The 27,423-nt window shown below is 36.8% G+C and overlaps 2 protein-coding genes across 4 annotated transcripts in view; one reads left to right on the plus strand and one right to left on the minus strand.

The window, feature by feature from the left end:
- Window positions 1-22,087, plus strand: part of PLAA (phospholipase A2 activating protein) — a 40,213-nt gene extending 18,126 nt beyond the window's left edge. For all 3 annotated transcript variants that reach the window (XM_053571090.1, XM_053571097.1, XM_053571108.1), the window contains 9 exons: window positions 403-538; window positions 3,990-4,159; window positions 7,451-7,608; window positions 8,302-8,521; window positions 10,116-10,184; window positions 12,929-12,997; window positions 17,146-17,247; window positions 19,704-19,868; window positions 21,344-22,087. In XM_053571090.1, the coding sequence (XP_053427065.1) occupies window positions 403-538; window positions 3,990-4,159; window positions 7,451-7,608; window positions 8,302-8,521; window positions 10,116-10,184; window positions 12,929-12,997; window positions 17,146-17,247; window positions 19,704-19,868; window positions 21,344-21,909 (1,655 nt within the window). In that variant the 3' untranslated portion in view covers window positions 21,910-22,087. The remainder of the gene's footprint in view (window positions 1-402; window positions 539-3,989; window positions 4,160-7,450; window positions 7,609-8,301; window positions 8,522-10,115; window positions 10,185-12,928; window positions 12,998-17,145; window positions 17,248-19,703; window positions 19,869-21,343) is intronic.
- IFT74 (intraflagellar transport 74) overlaps window positions 1-27,423 on the minus strand; it is a 164,128-nt gene that overhangs the window by 127,103 nt on the left and 9,602 nt on the right. The window lies entirely within an intron of this gene.

Consider the following 27,423-nt stretch of genomic DNA (forward strand, 5'->3'; position numbering starts at 1 on the left):
GTGAGGCCACGGCACTCTACCGAGGGCCATAAAGTGAGACTCTGTCTCTACAAAAGAAAAAATAAATAAAAAAAAAAGATAGGCTTTGTATTTATTGGCACATGGTATGTGATGTAGATGTGAAATAAATTTAAAGATTTGATTTTTGGGGCGGCGCCTGTGGCTCAGTGAGTAGGGTGCCGGTTCCATATGCCGGAGGTGACGGGTTCAAACCCGGCCCCGGCCAAAAAAAAAAAACAGATTTGATTTTTGTAGTTATATATAATATATGTGACAAATATATAAAATTTAAAACTAAACCTTTTGGCTTAAAAGTCCGTATATCTATCTAGAAAGATGATGTGTATAAATATACTTAATTTTTATATTCAAACTAACTTGTCTTGTGTTCATTAATTTTAGATTTTGTGACAACAGCAGAAGACAGATCTCTGAGAATCTGGAAACATGGAGAATGTGCTCAAACAATTCGACTTCCAGCTCAGTCTATATGGTGTTGCTGTGTCCTAGACAATGGTGACATTGTGGTTGGTGCAAGGTATTTATGTTCTAGATAATAAGTAAATACTGTTTATGTGTCTGGGCCTTTGGTAGGTATAAAAGACTAGAGAGATAAGCCATAAGGAATTTCAAGTGAATTGGGAGACTATGCACATTTCTATTACTAAACAAAATAATAGTAAGGGTAACAGATTTTACACCGGTGATATATGATGTGTTATTATACCATTATTGTACTGTAAGTTGTGTAGTGAAGACATTGAGTGCAAAGGAAATTAAAGAAGGAAGAGATTGATGTGGGAAAACTTTCTGGACAAGAAAAAATTTGAATTGGATTATAGATGATAATAAGAAAGGAAATGACGATTTTTCTATCAAAGGAAACAGTGTAAATTTCTTCATGGGAATGAAGGAAATGGTTTGGAGGACTTATGCTGGGGAATGAGGAACAGTAAGTACAGTGGAGCCTAACCACGGAGGATTTTGAATGCCAGCCATGTTTTAGATTTGTTGCTTGGGGTCAAGGGGTTGTAGCTCTTAAGCAAGAAATAAGGAAAATTGGTGAATTATTAAATATGTAGGTTGGATTTATTAAGTCATTAAATATGAAATGTCTGATTTTAAATCAAAAGTTTAGTTTGTTATATCTCAAACAAGAAGTATTACAGTTAACCAAAGTATGTACCTAAACTATCAACACAGTTTTAATGGTGGCTTGTTTATGCCTGCAGTGAAGAAACCTGAAGAGTGAGTGGCGATGAAATTCTGAAAGGTGTTTTCCACAACTTATTAAGAATTGAATATTTTTCTTGTCAAGAAGTTGGTCCAAAACCTGGAAGAAGTGGTAGTCAGTGCAAGGTCTGGTGAATACAGTGGATGACAAAGAGTTTCCACGTCCAACTTCTATAGTTTGAACAGTGTTGTTTGCGTGACAGCATTGTCTTGCAAGAGTATTGGCCTTTCTTTATCTCAGCTGCTTGATCACAAGCATCTTCATGTCATCCATTTGGCTGCAGTAGACATCTGTTATGATCGGTTTTCCAGGTTTCATTAAGCTGCAGTGGATAACACCAGCACTGGACCACAAAACACACCATTTGCTTTTTTTGATGTTTGATATTGAGTTTCTGACTACATTTTGCATTTCATCTTTATCCAGCCATTGTGCCAAATGCTTGCAATTATCAAAAAGGATCCATTTTTCATTACATATAACATAGTGTAGAAAAAAAAAGTGTAGAAATGGTTCACCTTTGTGTAATGACAGCAAAGTAAGCCAAGCTTCAAGATGATTTCTTTCCTGACACCTGTTTAATTCACATAGAACGCATCTATCCAGCTCTTTACTTTGCAGATTGTTTCAAATTGTCTGATATTGTTGGAGTAGTAACATCAAACCTTGTTGTTAATTCATGTATAGGTTGCGATGGATTTGCATTCATTACAGCTTTTAGCTTATCATTATTCACCTGGTCTCAGGTTGTCCATGTGGCTCACCATGCATATTAAAATCACGAGATTGGAATTTCTCAAACCATTGATGTACTGTGGGTTCATTAGCCACATTCTTCTCAAACACTTCATTAATATTATGAGCCGTCAGGGCTACATTGGTTCCATGACAGAGCTCATATTAAAAAATAACATTAATTTTTGACTTATCTGTGGTTTCACAAAAATTGCTTTAAAAATTTTTGAAAATCACAGGCAAAAACATGGATTTGAAAGAATGAGGATATAACTTCACAATAAAAATGAAACAAGAGTGTCAAAGTGAAATGTCAGTGGTATCAACTGGGCTTAGTACTTAAGGAAATCAGATATTTCATACTTAATAACATAGTGGTAACATTGGATAGGAAAGTAATTTAGAAAGCACCTATAGTGGTAGGGGTGTGAAATTGTAAAACATTGGCCTCACACAACTAATAGATGGTAGATAAAAGTAAATAAGGTAATTCAGAAGAAAAATGATCAAGAAAGGGATGAAAGAAAAGGATAAATCTTTAAACTTTTGGTGATTCACAGTCCCTATTAATTTAAGTGGGGAAATGGGAGAATTGGTTTACTGAGTGGCTTTTGACTTTCTAAGGTCTGAGTGGGAGTGAGACACACTCAATGCCAGTGGCTCATGGGCAGCTACTAGAGCCTGTAAGAACAGAGACTAAGATAAAGATTTCCACAAAACTGCCAAAAGCAAACCATAGAACACCTTTCTCTGAGGAGGAAATAGAGATGAATAACAAAGACTAAGAACTGAATCTTGTGAAATATCATAAATAGACAAAAAGAAGCCAACAAAGGAATCCAATGTTGAAATTCAGGGAGATGGAAAAGGAGAGTTTTTGGAGGGACATTTTCAAAAAGTGTTTGAGGAGTCAAGGAATGGAAAATTAGAAAAGCATTTTGATGTGATTTGGGCAATGTTATTAGTGACTCTTCCAATACCACATTTTGGCAGAAAATGAGGAGATAGAGTTGTGTGAGCAGAGAGATGAAGGAAAAGATTATAGACTTCTCTGGGATTGAAGGCAAGACGAAAAAGATGACAGTTTTAAAGGACAGAAGGTCTAATAAAGCAGAAGTGTTTTATGTTTTGCCTGGGGCAGGATTTGATGGCTTACTTCTCTGCCCCCACCCCCCCAGCATATTTAATGTTGAAGAAAAATGATCCAATTGAAAGAAATTGATGTTAGTGGAAGGTTAAGAAACAGGTTTTCTGTACAATTAGGAAGGATTAATAAAGTTGAAAGTGGCTAACTTGCCTCTCCTATCTCAAAATGTAGAATTGAGAAATCATGGAAATGAAGAAATTACCTGAGAATAGAGGTTGAGGATTGTTATCAAGGCTCAGCAGATTACATTACTAATTCTCACCAGCATAAAGGAAGACCATGTTCCTCTACCAAACAGCTGCAAAAGCCTTGTATTGGGTCTTTGAGTCTCTATTATAAAGTAAACCAGCATACTCCCTTTCTCTGTACCATGAGACCTATATAAAATTGATGTTAGAGGTCTTACTGTATCTCTAGATTTTTATGATGATAAAATATTTAATTTGAAATTTAAGTGTATTAAATATATACTTTTATGTGTTTAACAGTAAGTAAAGTACTTACTGCTTTCAACATACACTACTCTCTCTTATGTCAATTACTTTTCCCTTAAGTAATTGACATAAGAGAGAGTAGTGTATGTTGAAGGCAGTGTAGTTCTATACTCAGCAGTATACGTAGTAAGGTTTTTTATATTCATAAATACAGATTATTTTTGCTTTGGATTATTCAGGTATAATGTTAATGCCCTAAGGCAATAACTTTTATTTTTTTTTTTTTATTTTTTTTTTTTTATTTTTTTTTATTTTTGGCCGGGGCTGGGCTTGAACCCGCCACCTCCGGCATATGGGACCGGCACCCTACCCGTTGAGCCACAGGCGCCGCCCAAGGCAATAACTTTTAAAAATCAAAAAAATTTGTTTTTCTTTATAGTGATGGTATTATTAGAGTGTTTACGGAATCAGAAGATAGAATGGCAAGTGCTGAAGAGATCAAGGCTTTTGAAAAAGAGCTCTCTCAGGCAACCATTGATTCCAAAACTGGTGATTTAGGAGACATTAATGCTGAGCAGCTTCCTGGGAAGGAACATCTGAATGAACCTGGTAAATACTTCAGTGTATGTAGTAGTGGAAAATGCCACCATATTTGCCTTTAGGACTAATTAAGTTTGTTAAGGGAAAAACTTTGTTTTGTTGGTGTCTTGGTGTTGTTTTCATTGCCATATAGTGATTTTTGAGAATTTTTATTATACAGAATCCCTGGGAGAAACAATGTTCTTCTTGCTTCTGCCTCATAGTTCAGTCTTTGAGCTAAGCTTCCCATAAACAGAACTTTAAAAAAAAAAAAAAATCTTCTAGCACTTTGCTTATCCATAGTTGATACTCAGAAATCACACATTTACTATTTTTTGGCTGATATAGAGGAGCTGTGTAGACTAAATATAAAAATGAGTTTAGATAAAGCATTATCTATATAATGAGTTGGAGATTATTTTAGATTTAAATCAGAGGACAGTAGTCATCTCAAATGATGTCTTATGTTGCATATATCTGTTGCCCATTATACCAGTGCTTCTCAAAGCTTGAGTCTTAGACCTCTGAGGATTCTGAAGTCTGTTTCGAATCAAAACCAGTTGTATTTTATTTATTATTTAAATTAAGTTAAATTTATTTATTTGTTTGTTTTATTATTTTTTTTTATTTGGCAAAGTCATGTTCTTTCACCCAGGCTGGAGTACAGTGACAGAATCATAGTGCATTGCCAGCCTTGAACTCCTACCTTAGCTTTCTGAGTGGCTAGGGCTATAGGCACACACTGCACCCAGCTAACTTTGTAAAAAAAATTGTTTTAGAGATGGGGTCTCACTATGTTTGCTAGGCCAGTCTTGAGCTTCTGGCCTCCAGTGATTGTCCTACCTTGACCTCCAAATCTAATTGTACAATACTAAATGTTTTTTGGTTTTATTTTATTTTTTTACTGTGTTGTTTGTACTGACAGTTCAAAAGCAATGGTGGGTAAAAACCACTGGTTCCTTCCTACACAAATCAAGGCAGGGGCACCAAACTATTGGTGTAGTTACTGCGTTCTTCACTGGCATGGTAGTTCAAAAGAAAGAATAACTCATTTGTCCTTGAGAATGACCCTTGTTACAGCATTGAAAATTACCTTTCTTATATCTTGACCCTTAAGTACCTATCTATTTTAATGTTCTGGGTAACAATTTAAAGTGAACATAAAGCACACCAAAATACCATGGCGTTGCAAAGAAAAGCACTTAGGCAGTCATCGGAGTTGCAGGCTGAACTAGCTTTCTTATCATGGCATGCCATTTTTTTTTTCTTTTTTTTTTATTAAATCATAGCTGCGTACATTGATATGATCATGGGGCATCATTCATTAGCTTCACAGACCGTTTACCAAGTTTCACATATACCCTTGTAAGATGCACCGCTGGTGTGCCATTTTTATTTGAAAGAATAATTATGGTTATTTAGGCTTGGATATTTGGTACACATTTTTATTTTTTATTTATTCATTTTTCTTTTTTTTGTAGAGACAGAGTCTCATCTCACTTTATGGCCCTCGGTAGAGTGCCGTGGCCTCACACAGCTCACAGCAACCTCCAACTCCTGGGCTTAAGCGATTCTCTTGCTTCAGCCTCCCGAGTAGCTGGGACTACAGGTGCCCGCCACAATGCCCAGCTATGTTTTGGTTGCAGTTCAGCCGGGGCCGGGTTTGAACCCACCACCCTCGGTATATGGGGCCGGCACCTTACCAACTGAGCCATAGGCGCTGCCCTATTTATTTATTTTTCATTTTTATTTTTTAAATGAGCATGTTATTTGTTGCCAATGGGGAAATTTAAGCTTTTAAGTGAAAATGAAATTTTAGATGTTACAAACTTATAAAGGATGTTACAAACTATAAGGTAGACCATTGGATTTTTATGTAACCAAGCATGAAAAATTCATTGCTGTGGTTTCAGAGTCCTCATTTTAACCTTTAAAAATCTTGTTCTTTTAGAATATCCACTTTGTCTGAAAGTCTATTTAACTGATCCTCTCTTTTTCAACTATGTATTTGTGTGAAGCTGGATTTTCTTCTATACTTCACCTATAACAAGTTGCAACAGATTGGCACAGGGTAATAGGGGAGATTATAGGATGATGGACTAGGCCAGAACTGACATATATCACATTTCACCCAGATTCTACTAGCCATTATTCAGTCATTTGACATTATGGGATCACAAGACCCAAGAGAGCTGAACAGTGTCTCTGGCTAGACAGCTATAGCTCTACCCTATGAAAGAGGAACATGAAGCTGGAGGACAGCTGGCTCACTGTTTCTACCCCTTGAGGTCTTTTTGAGAAGGTGGCTTTCAAACAAAGTCCTTAAGAAGGCATAGGAACAAATCTTGCCAACATCTGTGTGGAGAGTGTTGTACACAGAATAAAGAGCCAGTGCAAAGACTGTGGCTACAGTAGAGTAATGAGGGGAGGGGAAGAATCATAGAAGGTAAGGTCTTAGAGGATAGTGGGGGCAGTTTATATGAGACCTTGTACACCACTCCAAGGATTCTGGCTTCTACTGAGAGTGAGATTAAAAGTCAATGTGTGTGTGTGTGGGGGGGGGGGGGGGGCAGGGGGAGAAGGGTGCGGGGGGGGCGGTGCCTGTGGCTCAAAGGAATAAGGCACTGGCCCCATATGCCGGAGATGGGGAGTTCAAACCCAGCCCTGGCCAAAAACTGCAAAAAAAAAAAAATAGTTAATCAAGGGGTTTTAAATAGGAGTGTCAGGGCCTATTTAAATTTTGGAAAAATTCCAGTAGATACTGGATTGAATATACATTGTAGGGGGGCCAACAGCAGGGAGCAGGTGTAGGAGCCCATGGAACAGTGTATCTGAGGAATGATGTTACTTGTTCCAAGGGATAGTAATTGAGATGTTGAGAAGATGATTTTATAGATATATTTTAAAGAATGAGCTGGAAGTTTCTGAAGGGTTGGCTGTGAGGTTGAGAGAAACAGTTATCAAACTTCTCTACATTTTGATCTGAGCCACTGGAAAAATGGAGAGCCATCTACTGAAATGAAGTGTAATAGATGGAGATAAGCAGTAATAAAACTTGTTTTATTTTTGATGGGCTAGTTATCTCCTAGTAGAATCATATTTTGTTAACTTTGTCTAATAAAATTTCCTTTTTCACCATTATTTTCTTTTGGCCGCTTTCTAGTAATATATTTTAAAATCTTGTTTAATAATATTTTCTTTTAAACAAAAATATATATTTTATATGTAAGTTTTAATGTTAAGAATTTTCTTTTTAAATGTTTTTGACATCTGTGTTTATTCTGCCATTCTACCTTTGATTCTTAACATTTTTGTTTTAAGGTATTAGAGAAGGACAGACTCGTCTAATCAGAGATGGAGAGAAAGTCGAAGCCTATCAGTGGAGTGTTAGTGAAGGGAGGTGGATAAAAATCGGTGATGTTGTTGGCTCATCTGGTGCTAATCAGCAAACCTCTGGAAAAGTTTTATATGAAGGGAAAGTATGTCAGCTTCTACTTTCTAATTACCATTGTCTTAAATCATTAGGTAAATTAAAGGTTTCCTTTTCCCTATCATGATAAAGTTTTCTTTGGTATTTTGACATTTAAAAATACTTTATTATGGGGAGATTATCTTTTTTTCCGTATCTTATGACAGATTTAAAAAAAAATTGTGCTAGAACTGTATTTGATAGACAAATTAGCACTTAGCTGTCTTGTAATAGCTCTCAAATACATATGTTTTTCCCAACTATTTTAGATTAGGAGCTTCTGCGCCACCTTTCCTCTAATGCTTCATGCCTAGCTATGTGTAACTTGACAAGACCTGATGGATCCTGCAGGAACAGGGTTATAATGCCAGCATGTTTTGGTGAGGTGGGAAACACCTGAGACTTTGGCCTTGAGATCAACCAGTTGGAAACTTTCCTTTGGCCCTAAAATTAACAGTCATAATCTATCCTCTATCCTCACTCTCATCCCCTCAATGAAATACTAATCTTGCAGCATGTGCTGATGATTGCTATTAATCTTTATCTGCCAAAAGTTTTAGCATTATATATATTCCGGAGAAAGTTCCAGTACTATATAAGTATTAAAATAAAGCACATATGACATCTTTGTTATATGTGTCCTTAATATATAGGAACAGATAAATTAGTAATCATTTATCTCCTTTTTATATTACTGTTGTAGGAATTTGATTATGTTTTCTCAATTGATGTAAATGAAGGTGGACCATCATATAAATTGCCATACAATATCAGTGATGATCCCTGGTTAACTGCATACAACTTCCTGCAGAAGAATGATTTGAATCCTATGTTTCTGGATCAAGTGGCTAAATTTATTATTGATAACACAAAAGGTCAAATGTTGGGACTTGGGAACACCAGTTTTTCAGATCCTTTTACAGGTAAGTTAGGGTTTGTATGAAGGTTTAAGTAACAGCAGAACCCCTGTAGCAGTTTGGCTGGGGCCAGGTTCGAACCCACCACATTCCGTATATGGGGCCAGCGCCCTACTCACTGAGCCACAGGTGCCGCCGGCAGAACCCCTTTAAGTAGACTGCCCAAGTTACTGTAGCAAACTCTTCAACATACAGAGGTGGTCAACATAAGGAACTGGGCCTACTGTATTGATATATACATATGGTGCATGTATGTTCTATGAAAATTAGGTCAACTTGAGGTCGTTAGTATAGGGAAGTGATCAACTATGGAGGTTTACTTCTTTCAGTGTTGGTTGATTTATTTTTTTGATGAGACACCTGTTGTAATTAGCTATTAAAATAAAAACCAACATCTACAGCAAATTTTTACTTAATATTCACCTTTTAAAGCCTCAAATTATGTAGTAATTTTGTATTTTTTTTAGAAATCATTACAAATTGTTCTTTTTCAAAAATACAGCTAAACTATATAAAGTTAAGAAATTTTAATTCAATGATTTGAAATAACAAGAAAGGACAGGATGGATGCAGTGGCTCACACCTGTAATCCTAGCACTCTGGGAGGCCAAGGTGAGTGGTTTGCTGAGCTCACAGGTTCAAGACCAGCCTGAGCTAGGGCAAGACCCTGCCTCTAAAAATAGCTGGGCATTGTGGCGGGTGCCTGTAGTCCCAGCTACTTGAGAGGCTGAGGCAAGAGAATCCCTTGAGCCCATGTGTTTGAAGTTGCGGTGAGCTATGATGCCATAGCATTCTACTGAGGGCACACCCACACACAATGAAAGAAACTTGTAAGTTCCTTTATATCGGTTTTCTTTTTAAAAATATATGTTTTAGTGAAATTTAGTAAATACAAATTCTTTCTTCACATGAAGCTAAAGCGGTTAGTTGTGCATCAAATCTAGGACTCAACTGTGGTGGATTTTGTTCATATGCAATTTTTATTCCACATTGTTCATTTTAAGATAGTTGTTAGTAACACAGTGTATAGTATCTACAATGGTATAAAACGTGTTAGGTGCTCATTCCAGCCTATGAATTGTAATCCTAGTGGTCTTACTCTGAATTCTAGCTCCTAGGAAGTGCCTTATAATTTTGGTAGTATTACTCTGAGTTCTGTATCCTGGTAATAGAGCTACAGGACCTTATCTTAGGTATGAGTCAACTCTAAATAAAATTTTAAAATAGGCACTTTATTGGTAATGTATGCCTCTTGTCATTTCTGATGCTCATTTTTCATATGCTAGTGTTCTTTGTTACAAGAACCCCATACTTCTCCTTTCTCAAATCCTTATATAGATCTTCCTTTTCTTCTCTCACAGATCCTCCATGTTTCTAAATTAGCTCCTCTTCTCCTTTTCTAAATTAGCTCCTCTCCTTGCCCATTCATATAATAGAAGTCACTACTGAATTATAGATGATCTAACCCTCCATATACTTGTTCTTAACAAAAAAAGGAAAAAGATCTTCTTTTCTCCAAGCATAGGTCCTAACGTGAGCATTGTGCTGTTTTTAAAATTCAAAATTTTGATGTGCTTCAGCTTTTGTTTTGCATGTACAGGTGGTGGTCGGTATGTTCCAGGCTCTTCAGGATCTTCTAACACACTGCCTACAGCAGATCCTTTTACAGGTGAGATACAGTTTACTAATATATCTTTCTTCACTAAATACATAGCACTTTGCATTATGTGGCCTTACATTTTGGATATGCCATCCAGTCTCACAATTCCCTTATCTGTATTTCCAATTTTGATGGGTCTACTTTTCTTTAACTTCTAATTTTGCCTTTTCCCAGAGTAATTTTATAGATTTCTTCATAACTTTTAAATGGCATTTTATTGGAACTCATCACTTTTCCAGTGGTCCTTTCCACCGAGAGAGCAGAGTAGTTAAGAACGTAAGTTTTAGAGTCAGACAAACCTTGGTTCAAAGTCTGGTAGCATTTACTTGCTATGAGAAGATGGACATTACTTAACTTGTCTGAGCCTATTTTTTTATTTGTGAAATTAGATAATAGGGGAACCCACCAACCAAGACACAGCATGAGTCCTATCATTGGAGAGATGCTACCAGTCACAAGCAGACAAGGAGCCATGCGAGTCTCTGATACTGGATGGAGCAGTGTAATCAAGAAGTCTGCCCAGGCATTTTGACTTAGCCTGAAAGGAAGCATTCCATCCAGCTCCCCAGGATTAGTCTTCCTAACCTTAAGTTATTAATGGCCTTCTTGAAGCCCTCGAAGTATTGGTGTGTCTCTTCAAGGTGAATTTATTTACCAAGATATACATGCCTCAGCATGAACACTACTGGAAAAAAAATTCCCAGACTTTAATTAACTTGAAGAAGTCTCTGTTTTCAAAAGGACTTTTGGTATCTTTTATGATGCTGTCGTTGGATCTTTAGCCAGAGTTTCTCGACTGTATACCCAGGGAAGAGATTCATAGCCATTAGGTATTCACTGGCCTTGCAGACTTAGTATGGTAAGATGACAACTGTAAGATGTATAATCTCTCCGCCACAGATTGTACAAATACACAATCTTAGTTCAGTGTCATGAAGTTGTGAATTGTTATCAGTGAGCTTCCTATGAATGAATTGGTTGCACCCTTTGCATATATAATCAGTATACTAAAATAATCAACTATCAAGGTAAATGCTGTGATATTACAGTGGTAGTTAAGGAAGTGGTAGACAGCATCTGAAGAGTAGATAGAGAAGATGATGACTTTCTATTTATTGGCAGTTCAAGAACAGTGATGCCTTGAAATATATACCAATAGAGAACCCAAATCTCATTGGCAGCTTTCTTCTGAAACAGAAAGAACGTACCAAACTTCAACCAATACCAACAAAATCAAGAAAACTGAGGCCATTGTAATAAGAGCATGTTTCACTGTTGCACAATGTCAGTAATTCAGAAGAAGCAGTGAATATGTAGATAAGAAAAAATGGCATACTCACTGTCCTAGAGAATTATGGTATTAGGATAACTGAACTACACTTTTATAAAAAAATAAATAATAGCATCTGCCATATTGAGATATGAAAAGTAAATGGCATAATACATGTAAAGTGTCTACCATTTCCTGGAGTATATTTAAGCCTTCAGTATATATTAGTTACTGTTCTCGATGTTGTTCCTTCAACTTCGTCTGTAGCACTAGGGCCAAAATATTTCCCCATCTGGCCCCCAAATATTTCCCCACTCTTCCGGTGGTCAGAAAACCATATTTAGAAGAGTGTAATACTACAGTTTGCCCTAATAGCTTAATGCCTTGAGCAAGTTATTCAACTTTTCTATTCTAAAATATTAATCACAATGGTATCTACTTAACACTTTAGTGAGTATATGCATAGAACATGCTTAGCCTAGCAGTATAGTTAAAACTCAGATATTTCACTTATTCTGTTTTTCCTTAATTGATATTATTTACTTTTAATAATTTTTTTTTTCTTTTTACTTCTGTTTCTTTTTCTGTATGTATTGCACTGGTTATACCAATTCCCAGATTATAAACTCAAAGAGGCTGGAACAAGTAGCCTCTTCCCACAAAGGCTGATTGATCCAGGGCTCTGAACATCTCTAAATCTTACTGATTTCTCCACACTTCTTTTTTTTTAGTAGAGACAGAGTCTCACTTTATGGCCCTAGGTAGAGTGCCATGGCATCACACAGCTCACAGCAACCTCCAACTCCTGGGCTTTAGCGATTCTCTTGCCTCAGCCTCCCAAGTAGCTGGGACTACAGGCACCCGCCACAACACCCGGCTATTTTTTTGTTGTTGTTGCAGTTCGGCCGGGGCCAGGTTCGAACCCGCCACCCTGGGTATATGGGGCTGGCACCCTACCGACTGAGCCACAGGTGCCGCCCTCTCCACACTTCTTTACATGCTTCCTGCATTGTATTTTCACTAAGATGGCCCTAAGTATTATGTCAAAGTGAAGGGGCTGTTGTCACAGTATTTTTTACTGTTACCTAAGTCTTTTCTGATTGTCTGATATGCTAGCTAGTTGTGGCCCTTTATTCAGTAGAATAGTGTTCACATTTTATTCTGGAACCTTTTCTCCCAGTCCACTTATACGTTTTTCTAGTTTTTTGAATTTCTGTAATTTAATATGTAAGGCATCTAATGTTTACTTTGTAGTTTAAAAATTACTTTTTTAGCTTGCATTTATTGGTCACTTATTAGATGCCTAGACACTGGTCTAATTATTTTTCTGTATTAAATTTATTGCGCATTTATTCTGTATGTAAAGATGCCCTTCTGAAGTGTGCCTCATAATGGAAAGAAGTTATTCTAGGCAAAGGAAAAGTAGTATGAACTTCATAATCTGCAGTTAATTTTGTTTACTAAGAATATTATTGCATTATAGGTGCTGGTCGTTATGTACCAAGTTCTACAAGTTTGGGAACTATTACAGCTGGAGTGGATCCATTTACTGGTATGTGTTTTTTCATTTCCTTTTCATTTGTTTAGATTTTTTAAATTTGTCAAAACCTTTATCTAATAATAAGAGTATGGAAATTTAGTTACTTTATTACTTGAGAACTTTTTATATAGTAAATCAAGACCAAACTTCTTCGCTGCCTTTTAGAGTGTTCTCAGAATTGTCTTAATATTGCACATTAAAATCATCTGGGAGCTTTAAAAATGTACTTCAGCCTCATTGCCACCGATCCTCACTTGATCTAATACTGCTCTGGGTTGGGGTCTTGGCAAGGGTAGTTTTGTCAACTTTCAATGTGATTCTTATATGCATCTGGCATTAAAAACTATTGTTTTACTATACTAAGGCTGGTTTCCTCGCTACCTTTACAAAATCTGTTTATTCCTCCCTTTATTTTACGGTAAAGTGTGCCTCTAGTGATTACACCTGTGAGTAGCCACTGCATTCCAGCCTGGGCAAAAACCGAGACCCTATCTCTTTAAAAAAAAAAAAAAAGGAGCGGTGAGGACTGTGGCTCATGTCCATAATCCTAGCACTCTGGGAGGCTGAGGCAGGTGGATTGCCTGAGCTCAGGAGTTGAAGAGCAGCCTGAGCAACAGTCAGACCTTGTCTCTCTAAAAAAAAAAAAAAAAAAAAGCCTGGCATTGTGGTGGGCTTCTGTAGTCCCAGCTACCTGGGAGGCTGAGGTGAGAGAACTGCTTGAGGTGAACTCATATCAATTGAGATTGATATGAGCTATGATGCCACAACACTTTACCCAGGGCGAGAAAGTGAGACTTTGTCTCCAAAAACAAAAAAAAGGAGAGAGAGAATCAGAAAAGAATTCAACTTTTATGTTTTAGGATTGGAACAGTTTGCCTTCTCCCAAGCATCAATTTGTTTTGGTTTGTTTTTTTATCCTTAGTAACTTGCCTACAGATTGACATACCTTATTTGTTCATTGAATATATGCAAGCATGTTTTCTTCTCCATTGCCAGTAAACATAGAGCTAAATTTGTGGTTCATCTCTTTCATGTGTGATCATGTGATAGATATCTTTCTCTTTTTTTCCCCTTGAGACACAGTCTCAGTCTATGCCCTGGGTAGAGTACCCTGGCATCCTAGCTCACAACAGCCTCAAACTCTTGGGCTCACGTGATCCCCTTCCCTCAGCCTCCTGAGTAACTGAGACTACAGGTTCCTGCCACAATGGCTGGCAATAATTTCTCTGTTTTTTTTTTTTTTTTATTAAATCATAACTATGTACATTGATGGGGTATAGTGTGCTGATTTGATATACAATATGGAATGCTTATACCAAACTGATTAACATAACCATCACCTCACTTATTTGTTGTGGTCAGACATTTATACTCGTAATAGATTTGAAATGTCAAGGTCTCACTCTTGCTCAGGCTAGTCTCGAATTGCCGAGCTCAAGTGATCCACCTGCCTCAACCTCCCAGAGTGTTGGGATTACAGTTGTGAGCTACCATGCGTGGCCGGATAGATCTCTTAACATGTATTTTTCTCGGGCGGCGCCTGTGGCTCAAGGAGTAGGGTGCCGGTCCCATATGCCGGAGGTGGCGGGTTCAAACCCAGCCCTGGCCAAAAAAAAAAAAACATATATTTTTCTCTATTTTATTATTATTTTATGTTTAATGTGATACATACAAGAGAATTTGAGTAACACCTTATTCAGCATGATAAAGTAAACACCAAACACCATTCAGCTTACCACTCTACTCTTTTTGGGTTTTTTTGGAAACAGGGTCTCCCTCTGATGCCCAGGCTAGAGTACAGTGATATCACATAACTAACTGCAGACTCAGTCTCCAAAGCTTTTTAGTGATCTTCCTGCCCCAGCTTCCAAGTAGCTAGAATTATAGTGTGTGTCGCTACACCTGGCTAATTTTTGAATTTTTTGTAAAGATGGGGTCTTGCTGTGTTGCCTAAGCTTGTCTGTAACTCCTGGCCTCATGTGATCCTCCCACTTTGTCTTCCTAAAGTGTCAGGTTACAGGCATGAGCAACTGTGCCCAGCCTACCACCATTCTACTTAAGGACTAACTTGACACATGTTTTTTTTTTTGAGACAGAGTCTCACTACATTGCCCTCAGTAGAGCTGCCCTCACAGCTCACAGCAACCTCCAACTCTTGGGCTTAAGTGATTCTCTTGCGTCAGCCTCCTGAATAGCTGGGACTACAGGCGCCCACCACAATGCCTATTTTTTTGGTTGCAGTTGCCACTGTTGTTTAGCAGGCCCGGGTCCAAACACACCACCTTTGGTGTATGTGGCCAGCACCCTACTCACTGAGCTACTGGTGCTGAGCCATTGACACATGGTTTTTATAAGCTATTTTCAATTGCAAAAGTAACATTTGTTAACAATATTAAGTATAACATGTAACAATGCTTTTTTACATTTTAGTCTGTTTATGTACCCCCCCTTGATTAAAAATCCTTCCACGGTTTCCCACAGAGTATTTTCTTTTGCCTCATTTCACATTTTTCTCTGCTTTTGATCTGTCTGGCCATACTGGCCTGTTTCAGTTTGTGAGCCATGCTCTTTTTCTGCCTTGGGAGCTTTGACCTCACTGTTCTCTTTTGGAATACTTATGCCTTTTGTTATTTAAAATTATTGTTTGTCCCCCCCATTTTTAATTTAATATAGCACAGTGTTTATTAAATGAATTAAGTGAAACTTTTCTAAAAACTCACATCCTTTGCTAGATCACCCACTCTCATTTTGTCCTACATTTTCCCTTCAGCAAAATGTGCATGCATTGTACTTAATTGTTTGGATGATACCTCATTAACATTTCAATTTTACCACAATTAGACTATAGTGACCAGGAGTATAGGCAGTATCTGTATATGTCATTTTTGATCATGTCAGGGAACATTCTATACTTTATATAGAAGTATATAATTACATATACTGCTTACTTATTTCATCTTTACCGTCACCTTTTCTTGTCAATATACTCGAATATTAAAATAAATCTTTTATTAGTATTTTTGCAAAACACCTTAATTTATGTTAGGATAAAAAATGGAGTTAAAATTAATTAAGATTTAAACTATAGGTTAGGCCGGGTACGGTGGCTCATGCCTGTAATCCTAGCAGTCTGGGAGGCTGAGGCAGGTGTATTGCTTGAGCTTAGGAGTTCAAGACCAGCCTGAGCAAAAGTGAAACCCCATCTCTACTAAAAATAGAAAAACTATTGTGGTAGGCACTTGTAGTCCCAGCTACGTGGGAGGCTGAGGCAACAGGATTGCTCAAGCCCAAGAGTTTGAGGTCGGTGTGAGCTGTGATGCCACAGCACTCTACCCAGGGCAAAAGAGTGAGACTCTGTCTCAAAATATAAAATAAAATAATAACATAAATACTATAGGTTAGATTTAGATTATGCTTGAGTTGAAGATGAGTATTGCTGAATTTTCATCAAATGCTGGTTTTTTGTTTATTACCACATATTGAGTTTTGGTTATTACAATATGTTAATGTAAAAAGTATAAAAAACTAAGTCCCTTGCCCTTCAGGAATTTACAACTTGGTGGAATTTATAAAGATGATATAGAAGATGATTACAGAAAATATCAAAGCCTACTACATTATTTGGAAGAAGCAATAAAAAAAATGAGATAGGAGAGATCAATATGCTTTAGAGAAGATAGGAAGGGGAAATTTCACAATTACATTCTTTAATTTTAAAAATTTATAATTTAGATTGAATCTTCAAAACAGAAAAGTAAATAGGAGATGGAAAGGACTTGTTCTACATTTAAGTTTCCATCGCTATAACTCAAGTTATTATATCAATGAATATACATTGGCTGGACATGGTACCATATATCTGTAATCACAGCTTTTGGGGAGGCTATGGTGGGAGTAATACTTGAGGCCAAGAGTTCAAAACCAGCCTGGGCAACATACCAAGACACTGTCTTTGCAAGAACAACAATTTAAAAGAGAGACAATACAAAGTCTTAGGGGATTTCTGTCCCCTACCCCCTCACCCCCAAGGTTGCTTGTTATTATATTGCATGCACTGAGAGGTCACAATTTCAATAATTGTGAAAACAAAGTCATACAGTTGAAAAAAAAATCTCATTTTGTTCATTTCTTATGATTTTCATTTTCTAATCCGTAAATAGGGAATAGTGCCTACCGATCCGCTACATCTAAAACAGTGAATATTTATTTCCCTAAAAAAGAGGCTGTTACTTTTGACCAAGCAAATCCTACACAAATATTAGGTAAGTCTGTTTAATTATTTAATTTTCTCATCTACCCACAGACTGAGATGTCCCCAAGGCTTTATCTTCCTGTTGTGTCAGGAACTGGGAACCTACTATAAATAGAGATTCCTACTGTGGTATTAAATACCTCCGTCAGCCACAAATATACAATCTGGTAATGGATCCTTAATACTTTGTAAGAAGTGTTATATAGGATAGAGTTGAGAACCTTCTCTTTAGTAAAGTATCACAAGGATGGAAAAGCAGGTATCCATTGTATTCAATAGTAATATGAAGCCAGTAGACAAACTAGTACACACATACGCACAAGAAAAAAACTCAGTTTAATTCAAGTTTGGGAAGGGAGAAGCAAGGAGGGAGGGAGATTGATGTGTTCTCAACTAATGGGCACAATATAAGGGTATATGAGACACCTCCTGGGTGAAAGGCACAACTACAACTGTGACCTTACCTAACAAATGCAAACATTGTGACCTTATCATTTGTTCCCTCATATTAATCTGAAATAAAAAAAGAAGTCTTATACATATAGAAGGTAAATGCTTTATGATGACTTTAATGAGAAGAAAATTAAAGGGGGAAAATGTAAATTTCACTCCTCTAAGCTCTAAACGTTTTTAGAAAAACAAATTAATGAAAATGAATGAGTAAAACATTTGAAAACTAAAGATAAAGATGTTACCTTTAGGCCTGGCATGGTGGCTCACGCCTATAATCCTAGCAATCTGGGAGGCCAAGGTGGGTGAATTGCCTAAGCTCACAGGTTTGAGACCAGCCTGAGCAAGTGTGAGACCCTGTCTCTAAAAAATAGCTAGGCATTGTGGCAGGTACCTATAGTCCCAGTAGGTAGGCTGAGGCAAGAGAATCCCTTGAGCCCAAGAGTTTGAGGTTGCTGTGAGCTATGGCTCCATGGTACTGTACTGAGGGTGACAAAATGAGGCTCTGTCTCAAAAATAAATTAAAAACAAAGTTCTTATCTTTGAAAGAATCAATAACCCTTACAAATAATAAAGGGCTGTTTTAAATTGCCCATTAAAAATAAAACTGTTTTATTGACTTTGATAGTCTTTTCCATTAATTTGCAATTCTCAAAATGACAGGGGTTTTTTGGACTAAGAGTACTTCTAGCTCTATTTGCCCTAAAGATCATAGTGACAGTTAATTGAGATATTACAGAATACATACCTGAGTATAAGGCAGGGGTTTTTTTGGTCAATATTATCATTCATGTTATCTTCATGGAAATCACTCATATTTCTTAATTGCCTTACTTGGAACAATAAAGAAGTTTATGCACAATTTTAGACTTTGTTAAACTCTTGTATAAATCTAAGAGGTTTCTTGATTTTTGCATTCATTTATCAACTTAGTTTTTAATAGTTTATTAGTGTTAATTTTTTTTTTTTTTTTTTTTTTGTGGTTTTTGGCCGGGGCTGGGTTTGAACCCACCACCTCCGGCATATGGGACCGGCACCCTACTCCTTGAGCCACAGGCACCGCCCTATTAGTGTTAATTTTTAATGACTAAGTAGAGAAACAGGTCCCAAGTTTACATTTATGATTGATTAAAAATTGTATATTCAGGGTGGCGCCTGTGGCTCAGTGAGTAGGATGCCCGCCCCAATTACCGAGGGTGGTGGGTTTGAACCCAGCCCCGGCCAAACTGCAACAAAAAAATAGCTGGGCGTTGTGGTGGGTGCCTGTAGTCTCAGCTACTCGGGAGGCTGAGGTAAGAGAATTGCCTAAGCTTAAGAGCTAGAGGTTGCTGTGAGCTGTGATGCCATAACACTCTACCGAGTGCAATAAAGTGAGACTCTTGTCTCTAAAGAAAAAATTAATTAATTAATTAATACAAAAAAAATTATATATTTAGAGAACTTATCTTCCTAAATCTTTGTGATGAGAATTCGGAGTTTGTTTGTTTTATTTTTTTGTTAAAGATTTTTGTAGCAACACAATGACTCAAAGTAGTATTAGTGATGACAAAGACACTGATATTGAAGATACAGAAATTATTAGTAGGTATTTAATTTGATTTTTTTCTTAGCAGTAGAAATTTATATAAGTTGGGTAAAATGTCATGAATTTTCTCATTCTGGAAAATAGATTGAATTATACTGGGGTATATATGACATATTTCTTGGAAACTATTCAAAAGGATTATAAATATGACATAGTTTAGAAATTTATTCAAAGCAGGAAGTTTCAGAAGGTCTTAGAAAATAAAAAATAAAATAAAAATAATCATAGTAACTTTTCCACATTGTGCTTAGCTTAAAAATACTCACAAGCCTTATCCTTACTTTGTAGTTTTTGATAATTGCTAAGAAAACTCTATTTCTCATGGCATACAGGAGAGTAAATTTTTCAAACCTTATTGAAAAAATTGACATTTATGAATTACCTGGCTAATTACAGTTAGGAAATTTTGAAGGTTTGGTGTTGGGTTCTAGGTAAACTGAAGGAACTTAATGGAACTGCACTTGATGAGAAGAAGTTAACTGAAGATGATTTGATACTTCTTGAAAAGATACTGTCTCTAATATGTAATAGTTCTTCAGAAAAGCCCACAGCACAGCAACTGCAGATTCTATGGAAAGCTATTAACTGGCCAGAAGGTAAATAAAGACTCTTCAAAATATAACTAAAAAGCAGGAAGTTTATTTTCATTTCAGGAAGGTAAATACTGTTCAAAATGTAACTAAAAAGCGAAAAGTTTATTTTCATTTCTCTCAATATTATTGGTGTTTCTAGGTTAAATAAAAATTAACCTGGGTAGCTCTGATTCATTGTGAAAAACTTTACACTCACTCAGCCACTGCAATTCATAATCTTATTTTGGTCACATGCCTTATGAGAATCTGAAGGTAATATAATTATCCCTGTAGACTTGTACCAGTTTGTACACTGTTTTGGAGCATTTGTGGATCCCCTATATGCCATGTAAGAAACTCTTTGTGACTTGTTAATCCTAAGCTATAAACATTTGCTATAAGAATTTTTTTCTAGTTATGTAGTTGTGCTTTTTTCATTTCTCAAAAATGTCTCCTCACCATTATTTTTTAATGCCATTCATTGATTGAAGAAAATTTTAATTCACTACAAAATATCCCACATTGTGGATTTGGCTTATCACTTAAGAAATGTGGCCAGGCGCGGTGTTTCACACCTGTAGGGTGTTTCACACCTGTAGCACTCCAAGAGGCCGAGGCGGGCGGATCATCTGAGCTTATGAGTTTAAGACTAGCCTGAGACAGTTGAGACCCCACCTCTAAACATAGCCGGGTGTTGTAGCAGGCACTGTAGTCCCAGCTACCCAGGAGGCTGAGGCTAGACAATCACTTGAGACCAAAAGTTTGAGGTTGCTGTGAGCTGTGACACCATGACACTCTATGTGGTGGTGGTGGTGGTGGGGACAACAAAGTGAGACTCTGTCTCAAAAATATATACATACATACATAAAATGTGGTATCTTGTTTTTTAAAAAAAGTCTATTGTTACAATTTATTATAGACTCTGGTTCAGTAGTTGTTTGGGGATGAAGATCCTTTATAAATGGTGCTGTGTACTGTCTTTATATTACTCAGCACATAGTGTCAGATTTTCCTCACCATTAGTGATGCTAAGATTGTCTAGTGCATTCATTCAGATGGTATCTGCCCTGACCCTTGATTATAAAGCTCCCACCAACCTATAAGCATTCTATCAGCATTTGTTAACTGGAATTCTTCTTTAAAGAACTTTCTCTGTTCAACTCTTTGGTCTTAATACAGGATTTTTAATATTTAACAGCAAGGGCCCCACCCCATTCATTCACTTAATTATTGAATACTCACTTTGTCTCAGGCTGTTTCATTACTTGAGAGTTACCTTACTTTTAAAGCATATAGTATAGCAAAAAATCCTGTCTGTATAAATATGAAAGATAAATACACATTTCAGAAATGCCTACATTTTCTAAGGTAGGCACATGATTTTTCATGTTATCTTGTATTAATTTTGTAGTGGGAAAATAAATTCTGAAAAATTGAATACTAGTCAAAAGGAATTTTCTGGATTTTCATAAACATTAATGAATTTTTCTTTTTAATAGATATTGTCTTTCCTGCACTTGACATTCTTCGATTGTCAATCAAACATCCTAATGTGAATGAGAACTTCTGCAATGAAAAGGAAGGAGCTCAGCTCAGCAGTCACCTTATCAATCTTCTGAACCCTAAAGGAAAGCCAGCAAACCAGCTGCTTGCTCTCAGGACTTTTTGCAATTGTTTTGCTGGCCAGGCAGGACAAAAGCTCATGATGTCCCAGAGGGAATCATTGATATCCCATGCAATAGAACTGAAATCAGCAAGCAATAAGAACATTCACATTGCTCTGGCTACCTTGACCCTGAACTATTCTGTTTGTTTTCATAAAGACCACAACATTGAAGGGAAAGCTCAATGTTTGTCAGTAATTAGCACAATCCTGGAAGTTGTACAAGACCTAGAAGCCACTTTTAGACTTCTTGTGGCTCTTGGGACACTAATCAGTGACGATTCAAATGCTGTACAATTGGCCAAGTCTTTAGGTGTTGATTCTCAAATAAAAAAGTATGCCTCAGTATCAGAACCAGCTAAAGTAAGTGAATGTTGTAGACTTATCCTAAATTTGCTGTAACGGTGGGGAAATGGGCCTGAGATTTTAGATTGTCTTTTTTCCCTCACATTTTACATGGCTGATAACAGATGATTAAAAAAAAAAAAAAAGAAAGAAAAAGAATACTGTGGATTAAGTAAAATTTCAGATCTTGTAAATTCGTGGGAAGGGAACCAAATAAAATTTTTGCACTGATGAACTGTGAGATTTTCCTGTGTAATGTGAGTTAAGTTTTCAAGGGTATAGAAGCATATTTAAACAGAGCTGTAATCAACAACATGACAACAGTGGCATTTCTACCTTACCTTAGCCACTAAGAAGACAAAGGCATTTGTATTTACATAACCTGTTTCTACTGCTTATATATGACAAACTTTCATTTAACTTCTCCACTTAGTTTCATTGCTGGGTTCTTTCACAGCACTGATAGGTTTCAAGGTCTTGTATTAGGATAACTACCTTAAAATTTTAAGAATCTGTATTATAAATATGTTACAAAGATGTAAAATAATTTGTCATTTGTAAATCAAAAGTATGTTTGGTGACTCATTTTTAGGTGAAGAAATAGAAAATTAGTAAGCTATTTTAGGCATGTGTCAGGTTAGACAGGTAAGCTGCAAATTGTCTCCAGGCTTAGAGCCAGTTTATTTTGCCCTTCACTATTTCAGGTAACTTCATTTTTTGTTCCAGTTTTAATATTTGACATTTTACTTCTGGTTATTTCTACTATTTTGAAGGAAATTTGGAATATATTCAGTTTTATCAGGCGATCAGGCAGGGAAGTACTCATCACACTATGTTATTTCAAAGTTCAAAGTTATTTCAAGCCTGTCATGTGAAATTAGTATTTATGAACTCTCAATGTGGTCCAGGCAGTGTAGGAGATCCCTTGACGTTTAATCCTCAAAAAAGTGTTAAATAAGTGGCAGTATTACCTCACTTTTCAGAAGTAAAGATAATAGGATAATCATAGGAGGAAAAATAAGAAAAGTACAGCTAATAGTAAACTACTCAAAATACATGCTCTGCTGCATTTTTTAGAGAGGAGGTTATAGGTTTATCTCTGAATATTCTAGTAACTAACACAAGGGAGAAACCATCCTATCAATTATACAATTTATTATGTTTAAGAGAACTCACTTGCTTCAGAGAAATATAACTATTCCTCTTTTTAAAAGTAGGAGAGAGCTTTTCATGAGGACGTAACAGCATTCTCAGTATATAATAACAACTATGAGTCTGCTGGCTCAATGCCAAATTGTACAATTCTCCAATAAAGCAAGAAAAAGTTCTGTTTATCTAGAGTAATCCAAGGAAAACTATTAAACTGCAAGCCATGCACATTGGTTCATACCTGTAATCCTAACACTCTGGGAGGCCGGAGTGGGAGGATTGCTTGAACTCAGAAGTTTGAAATCAGCCTGACCAAGAGTGAGACCCCATTTCTACTAAAAATAGAAAAAACAAATGGGGCACCTATAGTCCCAGCTACTCAGGAGGATGAGGCAGGAGGATCTCTTGAGCCCAAGAGTTTGAGGTTGCTGTGAGCTAGGCTGATGCCACAGCACTTAAGAGGGTGAAACTGTCTCAAAAGAAAAAAAAAGTATTAAATTGCAACTTCCTGGTGTGTACTTAAATGATGAATATTGTTTGCTTGTTTAGTTAGGTATCTGTGCTTTATGTTTTTGTTGAATTGGGATTAGGTGGTTATGTAAAAGTTAAGTTGCAAAACTAAGAGTTTAACCCAGGTCATCTTGGTTTAATTATAATACTCTGCTTTCTTGTCAGTATGTCTGGTCTAGCATGCAGTTATAACAACAATTTACAGTATTTTGAGAAACTACCTCTAATCAATGATAGGACATAGAATCTTGGTTAGGAGTATCAGTTCACTCTTGAAAATGTTAAGGAGTGGCAAATTGTAAATACTGTTTGCTTCCTACTACTTTTCAAGTCTTTTCCTTTTTTTTTGAGACAGAGTCTCACTTTGTCGCCCTTAGTAGAGTGCCACGGTGTGATAGCTCACAGCAACCTCAAACTCTTGGGCTTAAGCAATTCTCTTGCCTCAACCTCCCGAGTAGCTAGGACTATAGGTGCCCGCCACAATGCCTGGCTATTTTTAAAGACGAGGTCTTGCTCTGGCTCAAGCTGGTCTCGAACTTGTCAGCTCAGGGAATCTACCCACCTCGGCCTTCCAGAGTGCTAGAATTACAGACTTGAGCCACTGCACCTGGCCTGTGCAAGTCTTTTTATAACAACTTACTATACTACTTCATGCATATTGAAGAAATTTATAAAATACAGCTTAGCAAAAGGAAAACACTCACTTGAATATGTTAAATAGCGGTTTAATGATATTTTAAATATTTTCTTCTCTTAAAAATTTAAATTTTTTGCCAGGTGCAGTGGCTCAAGCCTGTAATCCTAGCACTCTGGGAGGCCAAGGCAGGTTGATCCCTCATGCTCAGGAGCTTGAGACAAGCCTGAGCAAGAGTGAGCCCCTGTCTCTAAAAAATAGCTGGGTGTTGTGGTGGATGCCTGTAGTCCCAGCTACTTGGGAGGCTGAGGTGAGAAGATTGCTTGAGTTTGAGGTTGCTGTGAACTATGATGTTACAGCATTGAACAGAGGGTGTAAAGTGAGACTTTTGTCTCAAAAAGAAAGTTTCTATGATTCTTTTAATGTTTTTTTAATATAAAAGTGATAAACGTTAGTAGAGTAAAACATACATCTCACCCGACAAGTAAATATTGCCTATAATGCCACCATCTAGTGAGACCCATTCTTAACATTTTGTGGCATATCGATAGGTATGTAAATGTATTTTTTTCAAAAGGATTGTGTCATCACATTTTTTGATAATCTGATTTTTAAACTTAAATATCTGCTACACATACCTCTACTTTATTAAATATCCCTTCATATAGATAAATGTCCATTTACTATTATGTGACGCTGTTTTGTTTGTTTGTTTGAAACAGAGTCTCAAGCTGTTGCCCTGGGTCCCAAGGGCAACCTCAGCCTCCCAAGTAGCTGGGACTGCAGGCCCCCCCTACAACACCCGGCCATTTTTTTTTGTTGTTGCAGTTGTCTTTGTTGTTTTAGCTGGTCCAGGCCAGGTTTGAACCTGCCAGCCTTGGTGTATGTGGCCTGCACCACTGACGCTGTTTCTAATATGGGGCTATCAAGCAGCCTATTACAGACCTCACAAGAGTTACTAGGTCTGTAGGAGAATGTTTTATACATTAAAATTGGTGGATCAAGTTAATGCACAGTTTTTGTCAAATCACCTCCAGTGGTACAACTCTTGGAGTCAATGTACTTTATTTTACATTTGAAACCTCACTGCCTGCAAAAAAGCTAAGTTATCATTATGTTTCAGAACTACCATCTTCTCTCTGGCATTACATTTTTTAGATGTGTTTGTTATTATTGTGATTTTTTTATATGACTAGCTGAATTTATAACTAATTAGTAATGTAACGAAATTTAATTTCTATAATATTAAATAATGGAAGAAACACAGCTAAAAACAATTTTTTTCCAAAAATAATTTGGGAATAAGAGTGGGAGGTAGGTTTCTTTAGCATTTATCATTGTGCATCTTATGCTTATTTTGTGAGGAAATGATAAAATGCTTAGAGGACCATTTGTGATGCATCACCCTAGAGGTCTTGAGATTAGAAAATGTTAATCTATTTTTTCTAATTATGCTGATTTCTAATATATTTTTCAGTAGAAAATTATATTTTCTATGGTATATTTGTGGTTATAAATATAATTTTATGATTATAAATTCAATTTTGAAGACTTTTTTTCATTTCACATTTCCATGTGTTTCCCTTCACTTTTTTCATTAAAATGTTCATACATTAAAACAAAGTTAGAAGTACAGAGAACATTATGGACTTGCCAACTAGATTCTACAATTGTTAACATGTTGGCCATATTTGCTTTATTTCTCTATATAGTTATACTTCTCTTTGAAATTACATTTACCACCTCCTTAGGTTGACCTAATTTTCATAGACTGGACATGCACATGTACTCCATCAAATTTCCTTATGTTGACTATCTCTGTATGTTGACCACATTGTTACAGTCCTTTGGGTGGTCAACTTACAGGAGTTCTGTTGTACATTTTTAAAAGTACTGTTTTGGCTTTGATTTTGTTTTTTTCCAGAGACAGGGTCTCGCTCTCTTGCCCAGGCTAGAATGAAGTGGCACAATCACAGCTCACTGCAGCCTCAAACTCCTGAGCTTAAGTGATCCTCCCATTCCAGCCTTCTGAGTAACTGGGACTACAGGAAAGGGCCACTAAGCCTAGCTAATTTTAATTTTATTTTTAGAGATGGGGGTCTTACTGTGTTGCCCAGGCTGGTCTTGGCCTCAAGCCATCCTCCCAATTTAGCCTCCCAAACTACTGGGATTACAGCCATGAGCCACTGTGCTAGTCTGGAGTTATTTAAAAATAAATTGCAGGCCAGGTACAGTGGCTCATGCCTGTAATCCTACCACTGGGAGGCCAAGGCAGGAGGATTGCCTGAGCTCAGGAATTCAACACCAGCCTGAGCAAGAGTGAGACCCCATGTCTCTTGAAAACAGAAAAACTATCCAAGCATTGTGGCAGATGTCTGTATTTCCAGCTACTTGGGAGATTGAGGCGTGAAGATCACTTGAGTCCTAGAGCAGTGGTTCTCAACTTTCCTAATGCTGCAACCCTTTAATAGAGTTCCTCATGTTGTGGTGACCCCCACCCATAAAATTATTTTCGTTGCTACTTCATAACTATAATTTTGTTACTGTTACAAATCATAATGTAAATATCTGATATGGAGGATGTATTTAGGCAACCCTGTGAAAGGGTCGTTCAACCCCCAAAGGGGAGACCCACACTTTGAGAATTGCTGTCCTAGAGTTTGAGGTTGCTGTGAACTACGATGATGCTACAGCACTACCCAGGGTAACAGAGGGAGGCTCTCTGTCAAAACAAATAACAGACACTTCAATATTTATTTTCTAAGAATGAAAGCATTTTAAAGATCATTCTTTATAACCACAATATCACACTTAACAAACTTGGTACCTTCTTTAATATCTAGTTCGCATCTTGAGAATGCCTTTATAACTTTAGTTTTAAAAGGACCTAACATAACCAAGGTTTATGTATTGAATTTAGTTATTTAGTGATTGTTTTGCTCTCAGTCTAGAACAATCCATCATCTTCTAAAAATACCATTCACTTTTTGAAGTGTCTAAGCTACTCCAGAATATGAAGTACCCAAATTTCTTTGTATCTGTAAAGCATTCCTATACCCCTTCTGTATAGATATAGTTATCAATTGCTGCTTACTACCCCAAAACCTAGTGGCTTAAAACAACATACATGTATTATCTCAAATTTTTTGTGGTTGGGGAATTTCGGCATAGCTTAGCTGGGTCCTGTACTTCTTTGTTTCACATGAGGCTGCAATCAAAATAACAGCAAAGGCTTGTTTGGAATCAAAAAATATTCTTATATTTCTTCCTTATAATGC

This window comes from Nycticebus coucang, chromosome 2 (assembly GCF_027406575.1).
Source record: "Nycticebus coucang isolate mNycCou1 chromosome 2, mNycCou1.pri, whole genome shotgun sequence".
NCBI classification, from domain to species: domain Eukaryota; kingdom Metazoa; phylum Chordata; class Mammalia; order Primates; family Lorisidae; genus Nycticebus; species Nycticebus coucang.